Source organism: Juglans regia, chromosome 10, assembly GCF_001411555.2.
Source record: "Juglans regia cultivar Chandler chromosome 10, Walnut 2.0, whole genome shotgun sequence".
Lineage (NCBI taxonomy): Eukaryota > Viridiplantae > Streptophyta > Magnoliopsida > Fagales > Juglandaceae > Juglans > Juglans regia.
In genome coordinates, this window is record NC_049910.1 from 21,685,436 (window position 1) to 21,702,691 (window position 17,256).

A 17,256-nucleotide genomic window follows, 5' to 3' on the forward strand; every position below is an offset into this window, starting at 1 on the left:
CTAGATTTGCTATATCAACGTTGCAGCACCAATACCCAAAAAGAGAGATAAGGGAGACAACTGCACCTTGCCACTATGTGTCCAACATTGTTAGCCAACACAACTTCGCATGGTGGCACTCTTGTTGGTGCCTAGCCCCATAAAGCGGTATTTCATCAAACAGCTTCACTGCTATAGCTAAATCTCTATACTTTCCAAACTCTTCATCAATAATCACTTCCCTTTTTGGTTTCACAGTTACATCAGATTGTTCCAAATTTATAGCTCCAAAAGCCCCCAGAATTTCAGCCACAACCACCTAATTTAGATTAGTTGAATTCAAAGACTCAGCCAATTTTGCAAGAGATTCGTACCTTGCATTAAGAACCACTAGTGTAGCTACATGTTGCTTAAAAACAGTAACCATGAAGGAGTGCCAACGATGGAATGGGATCAGATTAATTACAAGCTTGCGGAGATACAAATTTAGTCAACTGGAAAAATACAGGCAATAAGTAACCCCTCTGGTCCCAAACATGATAGTGACCCCCAATACATGTAGATTTTGCCGAAAGTTGCACAGCAAAATCTATCTGTTCCCAAGTGAGGCCTACCACCCACCATGGCACCATCAACATCATCATGGGTATCCCCACTTTCTTTATTTTTCCTTGAGCCATCAATTACGAGAGGCACCTCCTCTACTATATTTTCCTCACTCTTTGTTTGTTTAGCTAAGAGCTTTCTAAAAAATGAGATGCACCAACCCAAGCTAAACGTTTCCAGCATTTCATCATACATATTAGGCTCAAAGCAATCTATCAGATTTTCAAGATTGATGGGTACGGTTGGAAGGGGCTTGTGAACACATTGTATGTTCCTCACTTGAAAGTCAATCTGTTGTGTGGTACCTTTGCTGGGAACAGTGGGCACGGAGACTACTCCTTCGGCGTACTTCACTAGCTTTTCATCTTGTCATCCAGGTGGTGATGACTGGTTCAGGGCCTCCTTTGCTGCCAAAATGTCGTAAGGGTTAGATAGATGGTAGTAGAGAGATTTCTTTTTCTGAGTTGCAAGACCGATCGTGGAGAGGGAAATAGTGCATATCAGCTGGCGTGGAGAAAATGGGCTACGGACTACCGTTGTCAATGCCATTGAATCTCGGAGCATTAGACGAATGACAACGGGCTGAGTGGTGGAATAGATCTGGTGCATCACCGTGCACTCCAGATGGAATGGAAATGAGAGCGAGTTCATCCTCTCGCCGTCGCAAGAGAAATAAAGGAGAGAGTCGTCGAAGTCTTGAAGGTCATGATCGACACCACTGGGATCAAACTCCCATATGATGGTTTGTCCTCTTTCGATTAATGGGTCTCCACTGCTAGTGGCGACCGACAGGAAGGAATAAGAGAGAGAATAATTTCTGAGATGAAGAGACGGACACGAGATTCTTAGGAAAGGATCAGGGAATGGTATAAATGGTTCGAGATTTTTGGGAACATAAGAAAGAATAAGGGCAGGTTTGGGACATCAATCAAAATATAAAATTTTCATCTCATCTCATCATTACACCTTTTTCAAATCTTCATATAAAATATTATAAACAATTCAACTTTTTAAAATCTCAATACACCTTTTTTAAATCCCAAAACAATAATAATATTAAAACTTAATATTTTAAACTTCAAAACAAAATACAAAATTCTCATCTCACTCCCCAAACCTACCCTAAGCTGAGCGGGCTTGATTTCATCTTTTTCTTCCACAGCAACTGCATCTTCCTCTTGTATGTCACAGATTTGATCTTCGAATTGGTTGAAGCTTTCCTGGATGTTGCTAGCAAAATCGTCAAGGGATTGTTGAAATACTTGGTGCATTTTTTTGCGACTCTCCCACAAATCCTTCATATGTTGTTGAACAACATCGAAGCATTGAAGATTGTCTTCCATTAACTCTTTGATATTTAGCAAGGCTGAGATGATGTTTTCCATTCTCATTGATAAAGTCGATGCCAAGGAAAGATTGGCTCTGAATACCACTTGTAACACACCTAATAATAGGTGTTTGGCTAACTATAAAATATACGAGAAAATTACTCACTTCCAGAGGAGCACCTCCATTTAAAAAAAAAAAAAGGATTATAACAGAAGAAGAAATAACATTTGCATTAACTTTTCTGAATGTTCAACCCTAGAGTCCTTGGCTCTTACATAAAGAAGATGACCCATTCATGGACCTAGGCTAACACAACTAAAGGCATATAAGAAAATAAAACTAAGGCCCAAGGCCCAATAGCTAATTGTAGTCCAAATAACAGATAGCATCAAAGTAAAAGAAGTTGTAAATGAATTTAAATTGGCCCAAGGCCCATGAACCATGTATTCGGTTCGTGGGCTTGTGACATGTAATTTGTTACTATCATGCTTTCCGCTTCTACTTTTGTGAGTTAATCTCTTTTGTAAGTATGGTTTCAATAAAATCAAGTATGTTTATTAATTGTTTTTTATTTTATATATTATGGTTATGGCTGGTTCTACCGCCTATTATTTTATCTTCAATTTCCAATTATTGACTCACATTAATAATAATATCATTCTCAAGATTCAAAATAATTAGTTCTCACTAAATTTATCTCAAAATGACGTTTTTTATATCTAAAAAGAGAGGGTTTGATTTTCATTTTGAAAATCAATATTCCCACAATTTTAATGTGATTACCTAACATAATGAGATGTTTGACCCAATAAAATCGTAGATCTAAATACACATCAAAGTAACATACACGTTATATTTGAATTCACAGCTTTCTCAAGACTGAAAATCAAATGCTATGAGAATAGGAAATATAGCATCCAGCCGACAATACCTTTCAAAATAATAATTACATGGTTTAGTTCAATACGTTCAAGTATATCAATGTGTTTGTTACACATCATTATTTCTATGATTAAGATGAATAATCTCAACTGACTTCTTGTAGTCTTTTCTAATCAAATGTTCACTTTTATTACCGACTATGACTTATAATTTATAAGAACGGGTGAGTGATATCTTTTGTATATTAGTCACATTAATATGCATAAATCACATACAATATAATCTGGAGACTAAATTAATGCAATTTAAAGAATTAATCTAATTTTAAGAATAATAAATACTTATTAAATAAAATATTATTACAAAATATAACTCAAATTGGAGTATTAGGGCATTGATCCCAATAATCTATAAATGCATTTCTACCTATGAGAATTCTACAAAGTCAAGGATTTTTATTACAAGCTTTCCTTCCAATAAGCATAACAAACACAAAATAAGTAATCTGAAAATTACATAGAGCTTATTTTATTCTCTGAATTTACATTGCTCCGAGGACTACTCTCTTCGTACACTCCCAATCAAAACAAACATAAACATTCCGCACCCCTATCATACAATAAAATGGAGCTCATACTTTCAGCATGAGTGTTATCACTTATTGTTATCACATATGCATGTTAACAATCTTACAACGCAGAGGCAAACAGATCCACACAACTCGTAGGACATTTGACATCCTTCTTCACTACTACTTTGTGCCAATTATCCATTCCAAGTACCTCTCCACGCTTTCTAGCCCACAGAGGCCCTTTACAACAGGCATGGTAGCGGGAACCTCCAGATCAAATATTGTTGCATTTGTTGTAGACCCATCTTGGCCGCTCCAAAAGAGAAGCTGCTTTCTGGCTTCTTTAATAGCTGCTCTCGTAGCACAGTGAACAGATGCTGCTAGAAGTAATGGTGGCTCCCCTGAAGCTGCACAAAAAAATAGTTTTCGCTTTTTTAATCACTTCTAAATTTATCACTGCGTGTGGGATGGTATAATGTCTATCGTACTTGATTATGAGTATCTTGTTATCGTTTTATATTTGGCAAATTTAAGTTTATTGGAACAAGGGTGTTCTTTGCATTTTCATGTTGGCCTTTTTAACATGCCATAGTTGCAGGCAAGAGGTCCTATTAAAGAAGGCAAGTCAAGTTACAAAAATAGATTGAAGCGTCGTTGGGACTAGTAGGCTAGGAGCTTTGGTATTGATATGTAGTACCGGTCTTTGCATGGATGCGGAAGAGTTGCTGCTTCTCTTTAGATATGTGTGTATTAGTGGAGAGATAGGAACTTTGAGTACTGGTGTTCGCCTCAATGAGAAATTATTTCTGCTTCTCTTTTAGTCTGTCCAGTGGTGGTCTCTCTCTCTCTCTCTCTCTCTCTCTATATATATATATATATATATATCCAACCTTCTCCCCCCTTTTTTTGTCATGGTCTAGATGCTTGGCAAAATGCCAAGTGACTTGATTCATTTTGTTTCTACTGTTTTGCATGAGTAGTGTGCCACTTGTTTCTAAGGCATATGAATTTGCTTGTTGTGTGTCATGCCATCATGTTAACAAGTAGAATTAATATGAAAGAAGTGGGAGCATGCTTGATACTAGTAACAAATCACGATAATGTACGTGATCAGGCCAAAAGAAAGAGTAGCACACCAGCCAGAGACAAGGAAATCAGAGCTCAATTTGGAAAGTCGGAGGGTATAAAACCAGAACCAAGTCATTAAAAATAATAAAGTGGGAAACAGTTTCAAAAGATGCCTTTGAAGTGACAGTACAATAATTTGAAATTATAAATTACAGAGAAAAAAACACTGCACATGTAATGATAAAAGAGAAGTATACCTGTGAAAGAAAATGGTGCAAAGTGCAAGTTTATTGAATCATAAACGATATATTTAAAAAAAGATGTACTTGCTGAGAAAAAAAAAATCAATAAGCATGCAGAGAGAAGTAGACTTGGAAGAGGATTCCCCTAATCAGTCGGCCCACTCCAACTAACCAACCTGGCTCTGACACTGGTTTTAACCAATCAAAACCAACCTACAAGCCCTTCAAATGGCAGCTGTCCACCAATGGAGCTTGTTTCCGAGTTGTTCAACATTTGGCTTCAAGACTAGCCACTTTATAACCCAACAAATCCACAAGACCTAAACCATTTCTTAGACAACCGTAGACCCAAACTTACTGGTTCCCCAAAGTCTACCTCACCAAAAATGGTTCCCCAAAGACATCTTCCCAATGCATTTTTCATATGCCAGTTCTGAAAGACAAAGTAAAAAGTTTGACCAACGTAGGTCACCTAAGGAATACGTCTGTCTACCTAACAAGTTGAAATGTTCAGAGCCAGCAGTTTCAACAATATAAAATCCCCGACTAAATAAGAACTGTATGCAGAAAATACTAGGAGGTAATTTTGATGCTTTATTTACACTTCACAACTAGACCAGGGGTAAGAATTTGCCAAGGAATGTCTACACCCAATTTATATTTTAATTAGAAATATCCCTACCGTAGCATGGACTTTAGAAGAAAATGACTGGATAAGACAAATATTAAACGTTATATCTTGAAACTACAGGAGAAGTTGACACGCAATGTTACTATAAAAATATGTTTTCAGTCGAGTTGTGGGTTGATCATGGAAGTATGGAAGCAGAAGAGAGAATGTTTTCAACAGTCACTTTGCTCCCTTAATAGAGAATTAAACAGGTCTTATCATTGTTAGTGTGTTTACTTTCTTTAACTGCTTCCTGTTACTCTGTGGTTAATGTAAATCCCCCTAGTTTTTCACTTCCTTTTTCGTCACAAATTTCTATTTGGGGCTAGTGCCTCAATTTCTCTTATGGCTTTGCTTAATCACGCTATAATTGAGTTGTAGATGTTTGGGTTTTGGGCAGAGGAGGGTATCTCTGTAGTTGGAACGGTTGAGAAGAGCTGGCATACCTGGTTGAGAGTAATAACAGCTGGATGTGATGATTCTTCTGCATACCAAGTTGCCACCACCTCAGGCACTTGCCATGAATATGGCCTGGAGATGCTGTCCTAAACAAAACCAATCTATCCAACTAAATTCCAGTCTGAGAGAAGTAAACCTTGCTGAAACACAACATGGCTGATTTTCATCATTGTCTCTCATTGGGGAGAGTAAGTGTGGATATTAGCTGCTGTCTTCCATGACTCTTTAGTGTAGGGAGCAGTGCTTTTGTTGTGCAAAGATGTGCAAATACTATGGAACTGCAGGGATGGAACACATTCGAGACAAGTGTGTAGGGCAGAGTTTTTTCGTTCTTTCAATGGGCTTGGCTACAATTCAAGGAGCTCGATGTTGAACAGCAGACCACCATCTGTGGCGGAGCTGGTAGTTCCGAAAGCAATGGGGAAGAGAAGTCCATATGCGGAGGTCATGAAAGGGAGAAATCAGGGCTCAAAACTTGAGACTATGAACATGAAGAATTTGTTATCACGACATCATCAAGGCTGTTGGGGGCAAAGGCAGTTGAGTCAGGTGATGAACCATGGAGCGCGATACGATGCAATGAGAAACTCACCAGTTGTCACCTTTTGAGTAAGCTGCCAGACGACATCAGAAGAGATTTAAGACCCAAGCCACCAAGCGACAAATGGAGGGCAAAAGGTGGCGAATGGGAGAAATGAGAACCTTAGCATACAGGTCCCATCATTGGAAGTGATGTAGGGGTTGACAAGACGGATGATTAGACCAGATGGGAAAAGTATAATAAATGTGTAATGGCCTGAGACGTGCCATAATACTTGCAATAAACGGCACTGAACCTCAGCATACTTCTCGTATTTAATGCGTTCAGGCGATGTGACCTACATTAAATGTTTCAACTGTGGCAGAAAGGGGAAACTTTCCCACCATATCATAAATACACTTTGATAAGGCAAAGACTTTCTCTCGACTCTGATAAGAGAAAGTTAAAGGAAATTGACTTAAGCCTCAGAGGCATCCCTACAGATCACCCAGTGTAATGTTCATTGCGTGCAAGTTGATTCCAAGACAGATCAGGTGGCCGTAGCAGAGGGAAAATGATCTCAATCAAGGTTGTCAGACATGGATTGAGATAAGGTGTATTAGAAGCCAGAACGATCTGAAATTGTCGAGGATTGAGATAAGGTGTATTAGAAGCCAGAACGATCTGAAATTGTCGAAAAATCTGCTGCAACAGCAGCACCTTCGGAAATTCAAAGTGCTCTACTCCATGTTACAAACCAAATGGAGAAATTGTAGAAACAGGTGGCAGATATGGAGGGACTCTTAGGCCCCGTTTGGATGTTGAGCTAAGTTGAGATAAGTTGAGTTTTTTATAAATAGTAGTGAGTTGAGATAGTAGAATGAGTTTTGTGGGACCCACCTAAGATGAGTTTAGATGTGTTTGGATGTTAAAATGAGTTTAGATGTATTTATGGAAAGTTGAAAAAGGTTGTGAGTCTCGCGTGTAAAAATGTATTGAGTTGAAAAAAGTTGTGGTTCCCATGTATAAAGAGGTTTTGAGTTGAGTAATTTAGGAGTTGGGTGTTTAGATGTTAGACTCAGCTTAAAATTATACATAACTGAGTTGCTCTCAGTATGTTCCAACATCCAAACGGGGCTTTAATAATATTGGAGGAGGGCTTGGAGCACGTGGGAAAAGGGCACCTCGGAACTCTTAATAATATGGAAGGAAGACCTGACCCCAAGTCTCAAGCGAGCTTTACTCCCATAAGGTTGGTTTAGGAAATGATCCAACCCACATTTAGGCCTGGTTTGGTTACTAAGTTGGTTTTCCAAATTCCCACACAAAATATAATAAACAATTCAACTTTTTCAAATTTCAAAACAAAAATAATATTAAAAAATTATACTCTAATAATATTTTATTTAACTTTCAACTTTATCTCATCTCATCTCATCTATGTAACCAACGAGACCTTAATGGCCTAGCTAATATTATAAAAAGAAGCAGCCCACTTTCCAGATGAGAATATGGGTAGAGGGTGAAAAGCTATTGGACACGAGCCATGTAACTCACCAAACTTTACTTTTGAGGTTTCTAATTTAGGAAAGTTAGGGTTTACACTATAATCAATGTTTCTATTTCTAAGGAGTGAATTAGGTTTAGATAAAAAAAATTAGGCCCTTAAGCTTGTGTTCATTCCTTGAAGTTACTTATTGGGCATGTAGGATTGGACCTTCAGACTGGAGGATTAATTTTATGAATAACTCAAAATCTGGTGTTACGGTTGGTACAAAGCCCAGGCTTAACAGATTATGTTCACTTTTCAAAATAAAAGAGAGGAAAACTTTTGCAAAGAAAGAAAATTCTTGTAAGAGATTTTGAAAAAAGAAAATGAAGAAAAAGGAAATCTAGGCCGAAGTCTCCCCAAGGCACATCTTGTCGAGCCCTTACATCCTCCTTCTCATCTGCTTATGAATGGCACTGTCGCCTTGGTCACCCTTCACTTTCCCTTATGAAGCGTTAGGTTAGAATTCTAGGAAATGTGTCTCCCTTTCTTTGTGAAGCATGTCAAATTAGTAAACATCATCGTGTGTCTTTCGTCCCTCGAGTTGATAAACAAGCATTGAGTCCTTTTGAATTGGTTCACTCTGATATATGGGGACCAATCAACATTGAATCAAACAAGTTTCAATATTTTGTCATATTTCTTGATGACTACTCTCGTGTGACATGGGTGTTTCTGATGAGGGCAAAATCTGAACTTCTTTCCGTATTCAAATGTTTTGGAAAGAAATTAAAACTCAATTAACAAAAGGGTTCAAGTTTTGCATTTTGATAATGCCAGAGAATATCTATCTAGTGCCTTTGCTACTTACTTAAGTAATAAAAAAATTGTTCATCAAATTTCATGTTCTTATACACCCCAACAGAATGGGGTGACTGAACGCAAAAATCATCATCTGTTAGATGTAACCTGAACACTTTTACTAACATGCATGTTCCTATACGATTTTGGAGTGATGCTGTTCTTACTGCTTGTCACTTTATTAAGTGTATGCCTTCATCAATTCTCGATGGTTCCTCTCCCTTCTCCATCTTGTTTCCTTTATCTCCACCATTTTCCCTCCTCCAAAAATCTTTTAGGTGTGTTTGCTATGTTCATAACCTTGGCCCAGGTTTTGATAAGTTTGATCCACGTTCTACCAAGTGTTTTTTTTGTTGGTTATTTTCACTTAAAAAGGATATCGTTGTTATGTTCTTAGACTCTACTCTACAAGTGTTGTTGATGTTACCTAAAGAAGTCCATACCCTATTTCTCGGATAAAACTTCGAGTGTTGAGTGTGATCATCTACCATTACCTACTCTTACACTTTCTCCTTCACACTCACCCAACCTTACCCAACCCTCCTCCAGTTCCTTTACAGGTTTACTCGCGTCGTTTATGGCCACTGACTTCCATGCCTTCACCAACCATGTCTCCATCTTTAGATCCTGAGTTACCCAGTACTTTAGACTCTCCACCAATTGCTCTCCGCAAAGGTACTCGATCTTGTGTCAGTTAACATCCAATTAGTTAATTTGTCTCGTATGATGTCTTATCTCCTTCATTCTCATGTTTTACTTCTCAACTTTCAAAACTTTCTGTTCCTAAGACAATTCAGGATGCTTTATCTTATCCGAAATGAAGGAAAGCTATGAAAAATGAAATGGATTCCCTTCACCATAATGGGACAGGGGATCTTGTTCCACTACCACCTGGTAAGCAACTTGTTGGCTGTAAATGGGTATATACAATCAAATTTGATCATGATGGGTCGGTGGAACGTCTGAAAGCCCGCTTGGTTGCTAAAGTTTACACTCAAACATATGGTGTTGATTACGAGGAGACTTTCTCCCCAGTTGCCAAAATCTCTTATGTTTGAGTGTTGATCTCTCTTGCTGCTAATTAGGCTGGCCCTTATTTCAACTGGATGTTAAGAATGCATTTATGCATGGCAACTTGCATAAAGAAGTTTATATGGAGCAACCACCTGGGTTTGTTGCTCAAGAGGAGTATCAAGATACTGTATGCAAGTTAAAAAATGCATTATATGGTTTGAAACAATCTCCTCGAGCGTGGTTTGGGAAGTATTCTGATGTTGTATTGGCATTGGTCTTCATAGATGCCAAACAGATCATTTGGTATTTCACCTACATAATGATGCAGGTCACATTTTGTTGGTTGTATATGTGGACGACATTGTAATTACTGGGAGTGACTCTGCTGGAATTGCGAGGCTGAAACAGTTTACATGATCAATTTCAGGCAAAAAACTTGGGCAAGCTTAGATATTTCCTTGGAATTAAAGTCGGTAGATCTAAAAAGGATATCAACCTATCTTAGAGGAAATATGTACTTAACCTTCTAGAAGAAACCGGCATGTTGGGTGCACGACCTATTGACACCCTTATGGACCCCAATCGTAGATTCTTGAAAGAAAAAGAGGAGTTGTTTGGAGATCCTGGTAGGTATCAAAGACTTGTTGGGAAATTGAATTCTCTCTATCACTAGACCGGACATCTCTTATGCAGTGAGTATACTGAGTCAATTTTTACAAACGCTTAAGGTCTCACATTGGGATGTTGTAATTCATATTCTTCGTTATGTTAAGCGAGCCCTAGCCTTAGATTACTGTATCGACCAAATGGACATCTTAGGGTTGAAGCTTTTTTAGATGCTGATGGGCAGGATCCCATTTAGATAGAAGATCTACTGCTGGATATTGTACCTTTGTGGGAGGTAACTTAGTTATATGGAAGAGTAAAAAACAAGTAGTAGTAGTTTGGTCTAGTGCAGAAGCTGAATACAGGGTAATGACTCACACTACTAGTGAGCTAACATAGTTGCAACACTTCCGTCAAGAGATTGGGTTTCCAGCTCCTGTCCCTCTCCAATTATATTGTGATAATCAAGCCGCAGTGCATACTGCCCCTAATCCTGTGTTCCATGACAGGACTAAACACAAAGAGATTGATTGTCACTTCATTCGAGATAAAATACTAAGTGGTGACATTTCTACACCTTTTGTGAAGTCTGCCGATCAACTCGCATATATGTTTACTAAGTCCTTGTGTTGGAGTCGGTTAAAACTTATTTGTTTCAAGTTGGGTTTATATGATATATATATATATATGCCCCAGCTTGAGGGGGAGTGTTAGAGGACATTGTTGTAATAAGTGTAACTTGTGAGGGTATAATCATCAACTGCATATAGTCTATATATGCTATTGTACATCAATGAATGGAGTGAGTGAAGTATTTTCCCTCCATAAGTTTCTACAGTATGTGATTAAAAAATTTTAAGAAACATACCTTTTGAAGAGAGAACACGTTTTTGGTGACGTCCACTGTTCAGTACTTCAACGTTGAACTTTTTGGGTATTGTGTCAAGTGTAGGAATCTTATATGTCCATGTGCCTTCTGCAACCACTAATCCATTTGAATCTGTCAAGTATTCCTCAAGCATGAAAAACCCAAGCCCTTGGACGAAAGCTCCTTCAATCTGTAGGAAGCAACTTTAGTGTCCTTTATTATTGCAAGTCTTTCTATGTATGTGGAGAATTCCCTAGCACCTCTTTACATGCATGTGACACACAATAATTGGTGCTGAAGTGACAGTTTTAAAGGATTATTAATGGATTATTAACACAATGACTAAAATAATCAAAACTGAATGCACAGGGAGTAAAAAGTTTGAAACTAGAGCATAGGGACTAATTTGTCCAAAAGGCAAACCATAGGGACTATCTTAGTATTCAACCCTTTGAAATACGATTTTCACTTACTAGGAATGTCTGACGACTTAAGATGAAAACACAAACATATAGTTTTTGGAAGCACATGCGATCAAAGCAAAGCTAACCTGTCCTAAATCCACAGCAGGGTTAAGACTCTGTCCGCAATCATAGATAATATCTGTTTGCAAAACCGTAGTTCCTCCTGTCAAAAGATTTACCTCCACCTGGTACAGCATAGTTTGTGTTATTGTTTCAACTGACATAAGTATTCTCACTGTAGTAAGTCACTTTCTTCAATACAGTACACCAGAACTGCACCAGTGTGCCTCGTGCAACTTTACTCAAAGAAGGGCAAAACAAGCAGAGACCAAAGTAATAAGGTGTCAAGATAAACTTGCCTCGCTTACTGCAGCACCATAGTTCAGGTATTTCATCGAATTAAGGTCAGGAACAAATAATGAACTTGCTGATAAATTTACAGATTGTAAGTGTGCCTACATTTATACAGAGCTGAGTCAGATCTTAAAGTTGAAATATATCAAAGCCACAACATTTGAGGGAGAAAAAAAAAAAAAAAGAATGGGAGGTAAGCAATATCCTGTCTCCTAGGAGTTTTTATAAGCCACTCGTCTTACAGCATGCACCTGCTTACATATTATTTATGCCTTGCATTTGTTTGAAATTTGCTCACATGCTAAATGTTTTTGATAAGTAAAATAATCTTTATTAAAATATAGCACGAGAGATGTAAGCCCAGTACACAGGAAATATCCAAGAGAGACACTATCTAAAAGAGGAAAAAGATACAAGAAAATCATGCAAATTTAGTCTACTAAAGTCTAGAAACATTCCACGTGAGAAGGTTATTGATAAAAAGATTTTTGAGCACCTACAAAGTTTGTTTGCTGTCCTCGAAGATTTTGCTATTCCTTTCCTTCCAAATACACAAAATGAGGCAAGTAGGAACCATCTTCCAATTACACAAAATGGTCAATGTACTCTTACACAAGCAACACTGATCAATTATGGCAATTTCTCTCTGGTAAATTATCCGTAGCGGGAATCTTCCCTAGAGAGATTATCCAAGCATAGAATGCAGCTTTTAAGGGATCCTTTGTGTGATGTCCCCAATCCCCCGCTTGGGATTTGGCCGAGATCGAACCATCGGGACATGCAACACTAAGTTACATACACCCATTCATGATAGTTAACATGCAATGCACCTAGCATGTTCAAATTTAACTAAGTTAATTATTGGTACCAGAATAAACTAGTGATCCCAAATTAAAACATAACTTCCAAAATACAGCATATTTATCTTGGTTCATGCTCAAACCCATAATCTGAAACTTAGTCTGTTGCAGTGGAGTATCATCCTACTTACATTACAGTCATAACATCAAAAAGGATTCTCAAGTTTCATCATTAAAAGTAAAACAATTTCCAAAAACAGCAAAAGTAATTCCATTCTTCCATCATATTCGGGTTCCCCATCAGTCAACCCCGTCCAAACTAGTTTGCTCTTCCTCATCCTCTCCAATCACCTTTTGCCCTATCACAACTTCTACCATTCCTAGGTAGGAATGGTAGTGGGACTACCACGGTGAGATTTATTGAAATCTCAGTAAGTTATGCCACAAACATATACAAAGATAACATAAGCATGACAAATAGTATTTATGAAATGTATGCATGAACATAAACTTGCATTCCATGGAACTGTATTTTTCTCCCCTCTAGATTCCTTTTTAGAAATCTAGCGAATGTCATAACAACGTGACGTGCAAAAACATCCTGTATCCTTTCTAATCCTTACATGTGGTACCTCTCAGCTCCCTATAAAACCGTGTGCACCTACTAGTTATCTTCACCACACGATGGGTAATGCCTGGCTTTGGCTTCATCTAAAAAATACCTGGCTTCATGAAACATCCTTCACCATGACTATTCTAGCACCTCCACCAACTAGAAGGCTCTTACCCATGCTCTGGGACCAGTACTATCCCATCGAAGGTCGTTGATAGTCTTCATCAACCCAAGGGATTCCACTCTAATTTTACTCACTCTAAAGTAGACAGGGGAGTTTCACTAGGATAATCCCTCATCCTAGCATTAGGGTTGTGACAAAAATAGTTTTTCAATGCATGGCATGCACTTCTTTGCATGGATATATGATAACGACATTTAATCATGGCATAGCACATGAATAACTTGTAACAAGTAAAAAATGTACAATAATCATGAAGCATTTAGAAATAATCAAATTTATCTTAACCTAGTATAAGTTAGAACCTAACTTACAAACTCCTTGTTCTATATTTGGCATTGCCGTGCTGCAAATGAGTGATACTTAATGTTAGAAATTCTTCAAATAACACATAAAGAAACACAAAGATTCTGAACTTCCAGAACTTCACAAAATTTCACTTCAACCCCTTAACTTTTGGAAATTACATATTGACCCCTAAACTTTCAATATTTGCAATCCGGCCCCTAAACTTATGAAACTTTGCAAACAGCATATAACTTTAATGCTAAATCCATTTCTGACCTCAAAACATAATTTTTCATTGAACAACCCAAAAATGTCACTGAACCTGAAGCTTTGATGATACACATTACACTAATTACAATTAAAACCTAAACTCACATTGTAGGCACTGAAACGAAAGTATCCTTCAATTTTAGCCTACAGCATAGATTAAAATCGTGTTTACTTACTTAATTCATGTCACATAAGACCAGATTAGCAATTAAATGAAAACTAATACATCCATGACTTTCAAACATCAAACTGTGACCTATTAGTATATTTCTAGCTCTTTTGAACACTTTGTGCTTAGTCACCAAAGTAACCTAAGTTTCGAAACAAATTGTGGAAATCCCGATAAATATGGAAATATCATTCTGATTTCATGGTATCAGAGCTAGTGTTTTTTTCCTAAACCTAGCAATCAATGACGGAAACTACCGTCAACAGCAAGGGGTCGATGACCTCTGAAACTCCCGATAGTGAATCAGAAGCTATTTCCACCATGGGTTCAACTAGACTTGATAACTCATCCTTTCAACTCATGGTGGAGAAGCTAAATGGGAAGAATTTTCGTGAATGAGCCCAATCGATTAAGCTCATAATCGACGGTAAAGGCAAACTGGGATACCTTACCGGCGAGACAAAAAAGCCAGCCTCAACTGACGCTTCCTCCCTCAAAAAATGGAAGCAGAAAATTCAATGGTGACTGCTTGGCTTGTAAATTCCATGAAGCCTACCATCGGCAAGACCTATCTATTCTTGTCATCAGCAAAAGATGTGTGGGAAGCTGTTCTTGAAACATATTCTGATGTTGAAAACTCCTCTCACATATTTGAGATTAAGAATTTGCTATGGCAAATGAAGCAAGGGGAGAGGGAGGTCAGGGATTATTACATGGAGATGACAACCCTTTGGCAAGAACTCGATCTGAGTTTTGAAGAATGGGAGTGCACTGGTGATAGTGTGCGATACAAGAAGCGACTCGAAAATGAAAGAGTTTTTGAATTTCTTGCAGGTCTTAATCGAGACCTGGATGATGTTCGCGGAAGAATTCTTGGCCAACGTCCCCTACCTTCAACACGCGAAGTCTTCTCAGAGGTGAGGCGAGAAGAAAATAGGCGTAAGGTAATGCTGAAAGAGATTGTCTCTGCTGGACATACTGGACCTGAAATGTCTGCCTTGGTGTCTCGGGGCACTCTTGCTGGATCAGGTTCAAGACAACAGAAGGGACGTCCTTGGTGTGAGCATTGCCGAAAACCTGGACAAAAAAAGACAATTGTTGGGAGATACACGGGAAACCATCTGATTGGAAACCAAGGCAGAACAACCGAAACCGTGGTTACCAAGTTGCTGTTGATCATCAAATTGAGCAACCTCAAGGAGAAAAGAGCCAAAATCCCACTCCAAGCAGTGCATTTAACGCTGAACAGTTGGAGCAACTTTATAAAATGATTTCTACCCTTCATGCTTCGGGTCAGTCCTCCACAAGTGTCTCGTCTGGTTCTTTAGCACACAGAGGTAATTTTTTGAAAGCCTTAAATACCACCTCTCGGCACAAAACTCCGTGGATTATTGATTCGGGTGCCTTTGATCATATGATTGATTCTTATCATCTTTTCTTCTCATACTCACCTTGTGCTGGAAATCTGAAAGTTAAAATTGCAGATGGCTCACTCTCATCTGTTGAGGCAAAGGGAGTATCCAAATTTCTGACTCTATTAACACTAGAATCTGTTCTTCATGTCCCTAAGTTATCATGCAATTTGTTATCCATTAGCCAGTTGACAAAAAATTCCAATTGCTCAGCTAAATTTCTTCCCTCTCATTGTGTCTTTCAGGACCTATCATCGGGGAAGATGATTGGCAGTGCTAAGGAGTGTGAGGGGCTCTACTACTTTGAGGAGGCTAATGTGAGCGAGCAAAGTCAAATTGCTATTTGTGATTCTGCATCTATTCCTAAGTATAGTGAACTTTTGTTATGGCATTCTAGAATGGGTCATCCCAATTTTCAGTATTTGAGACTTTTATTTCCTTCCATTTGTTCGAATAAAACGTCTCTTGTTTTCAACGTGAAATTTGTGAACTTGCTAAACATCAGCGTACTTCTTTCCCAAAATCCAAATACAAACCATCCAAACCTTTCACTATGATTCACAGCGATTTATGGGGACCTTCTCGTACTCTTAATCGTTCCCACACAAGATGGTTTGTTACTTTTATTGATGATCATACTCGTATTTGTTGGGTTTACTATTGAAAGACAAAACTGAAGTTCGTTCTGTGTTTATCAATTTTATTCCATGATTCAAACATAGTTCCAAACAAAAATTCAAATTATTCGTACTGATAATGGCACAAAATATTTCAATAGTATGTTGGGAAATTATCTTCAACAGCATGGGATAATTCATCAAAGTTCATGTGTCGACACCCCCCAACAAAATAGGGTTGCCGAACGAAAAAATAGACATTCTTGAAGTTGCTCATGCATTGATGTTCACTACAAACATGCCAAAAATATTCTAGGGAGATGCCATCTTAACAGCTATATCTCATTAATAGAATGCCTAGCCGTGTCCTTTCTTTTACAACACCTCTAAAAAAATTCAAGGAATTTTTTCCTAACTCTCGGCTTAGCTCAAGTCTATCTCTCAAAGTGTTTGGCTGTACAGCCTTTGTCCATGTTCACGATCACCATCAGAATAAACTGGACCCTAGAGCTCTTAAGTGTGTTTTTATTGGCTACAAATGCTATGATCCAGCTACACAAAAAATGTTTGTTAGCCTTGATGTTACTTTCTTTAAGACCACTCCTTACTTCCAAAAGCCCTCTCTTCAGGGGAAGAATTTGAGTGAAGCTCAGCCTTGGGATTTTCTGGACTTCGTTGTCCTTATTGCTGAATCTGTCCCAACCATTTTTGCAGAATCTGTCCCTATTGTTGAATCTGTCCCAACCATTTCTAAGCTGCCTGTTACAGAAGAAAACTTAAACTCAGGGGGAGATGCAGAAAAACAAAATGACAAGGAAATACTTGTTTATTCAAGGAAGCCAAAATTAAGGTACAAGGAGAATCTCACACCTGAGGCACCAAGAGAGTTGGAACCAATGATAGATCCAATCAACCATGAGTCTC

General features: G+C 38.1%; 1 protein-coding gene across 1 annotated transcript; it reads right to left on the reverse strand.

The window, feature by feature from the left end:
* Nucleotides 1-3,174: 3,174 nt before the first annotated feature.
* Nucleotides 3,175-17,256, reverse strand: LOC109002673 (indole-3-acetaldehyde oxidase-like). The gene is made up of 6 exons (XM_035694495.1): nucleotides 17,203-17,256; nucleotides 16,941-17,091; nucleotides 11,988-12,083; nucleotides 11,715-11,813; nucleotides 11,165-11,354; nucleotides 3,175-3,774 (listed from the first exon to the last, which is right to left on the reverse strand). The coding sequence occupies exons 1-6, from the start codon at nucleotides 17,247-17,249 to the stop codon at nucleotides 3,548-3,550; spliced, it is 810 nt and encodes a 269-aa protein (XP_035550388.1). The 5' UTR covers nucleotides 17,250-17,256; the 3' UTR covers nucleotides 3,175-3,547.

Coding starts and splice junctions, on each gene's coding strand:
- LOC109002673 (XM_035694495.1), bottom strand. CDS start 17,249: ATGGTTGATTGGATCTATCATTGGTTCCAACTCTCTTGGTGCCTCAG. Junction 17,092..17,202: donor CAACTCTCTTGGTGCCTCAG/GTGTGAGATTCT, acceptor CTTCTGTAACAG/GCAGCTTAGAAATGGTTGGG. Junction 3,775..11,164: donor ACGTGTTCTCTCTTCAAAAG/GTATGTTTCTTA, acceptor TTTTTTGTGCAG/CTTCAGGGGAGCCACCATTA.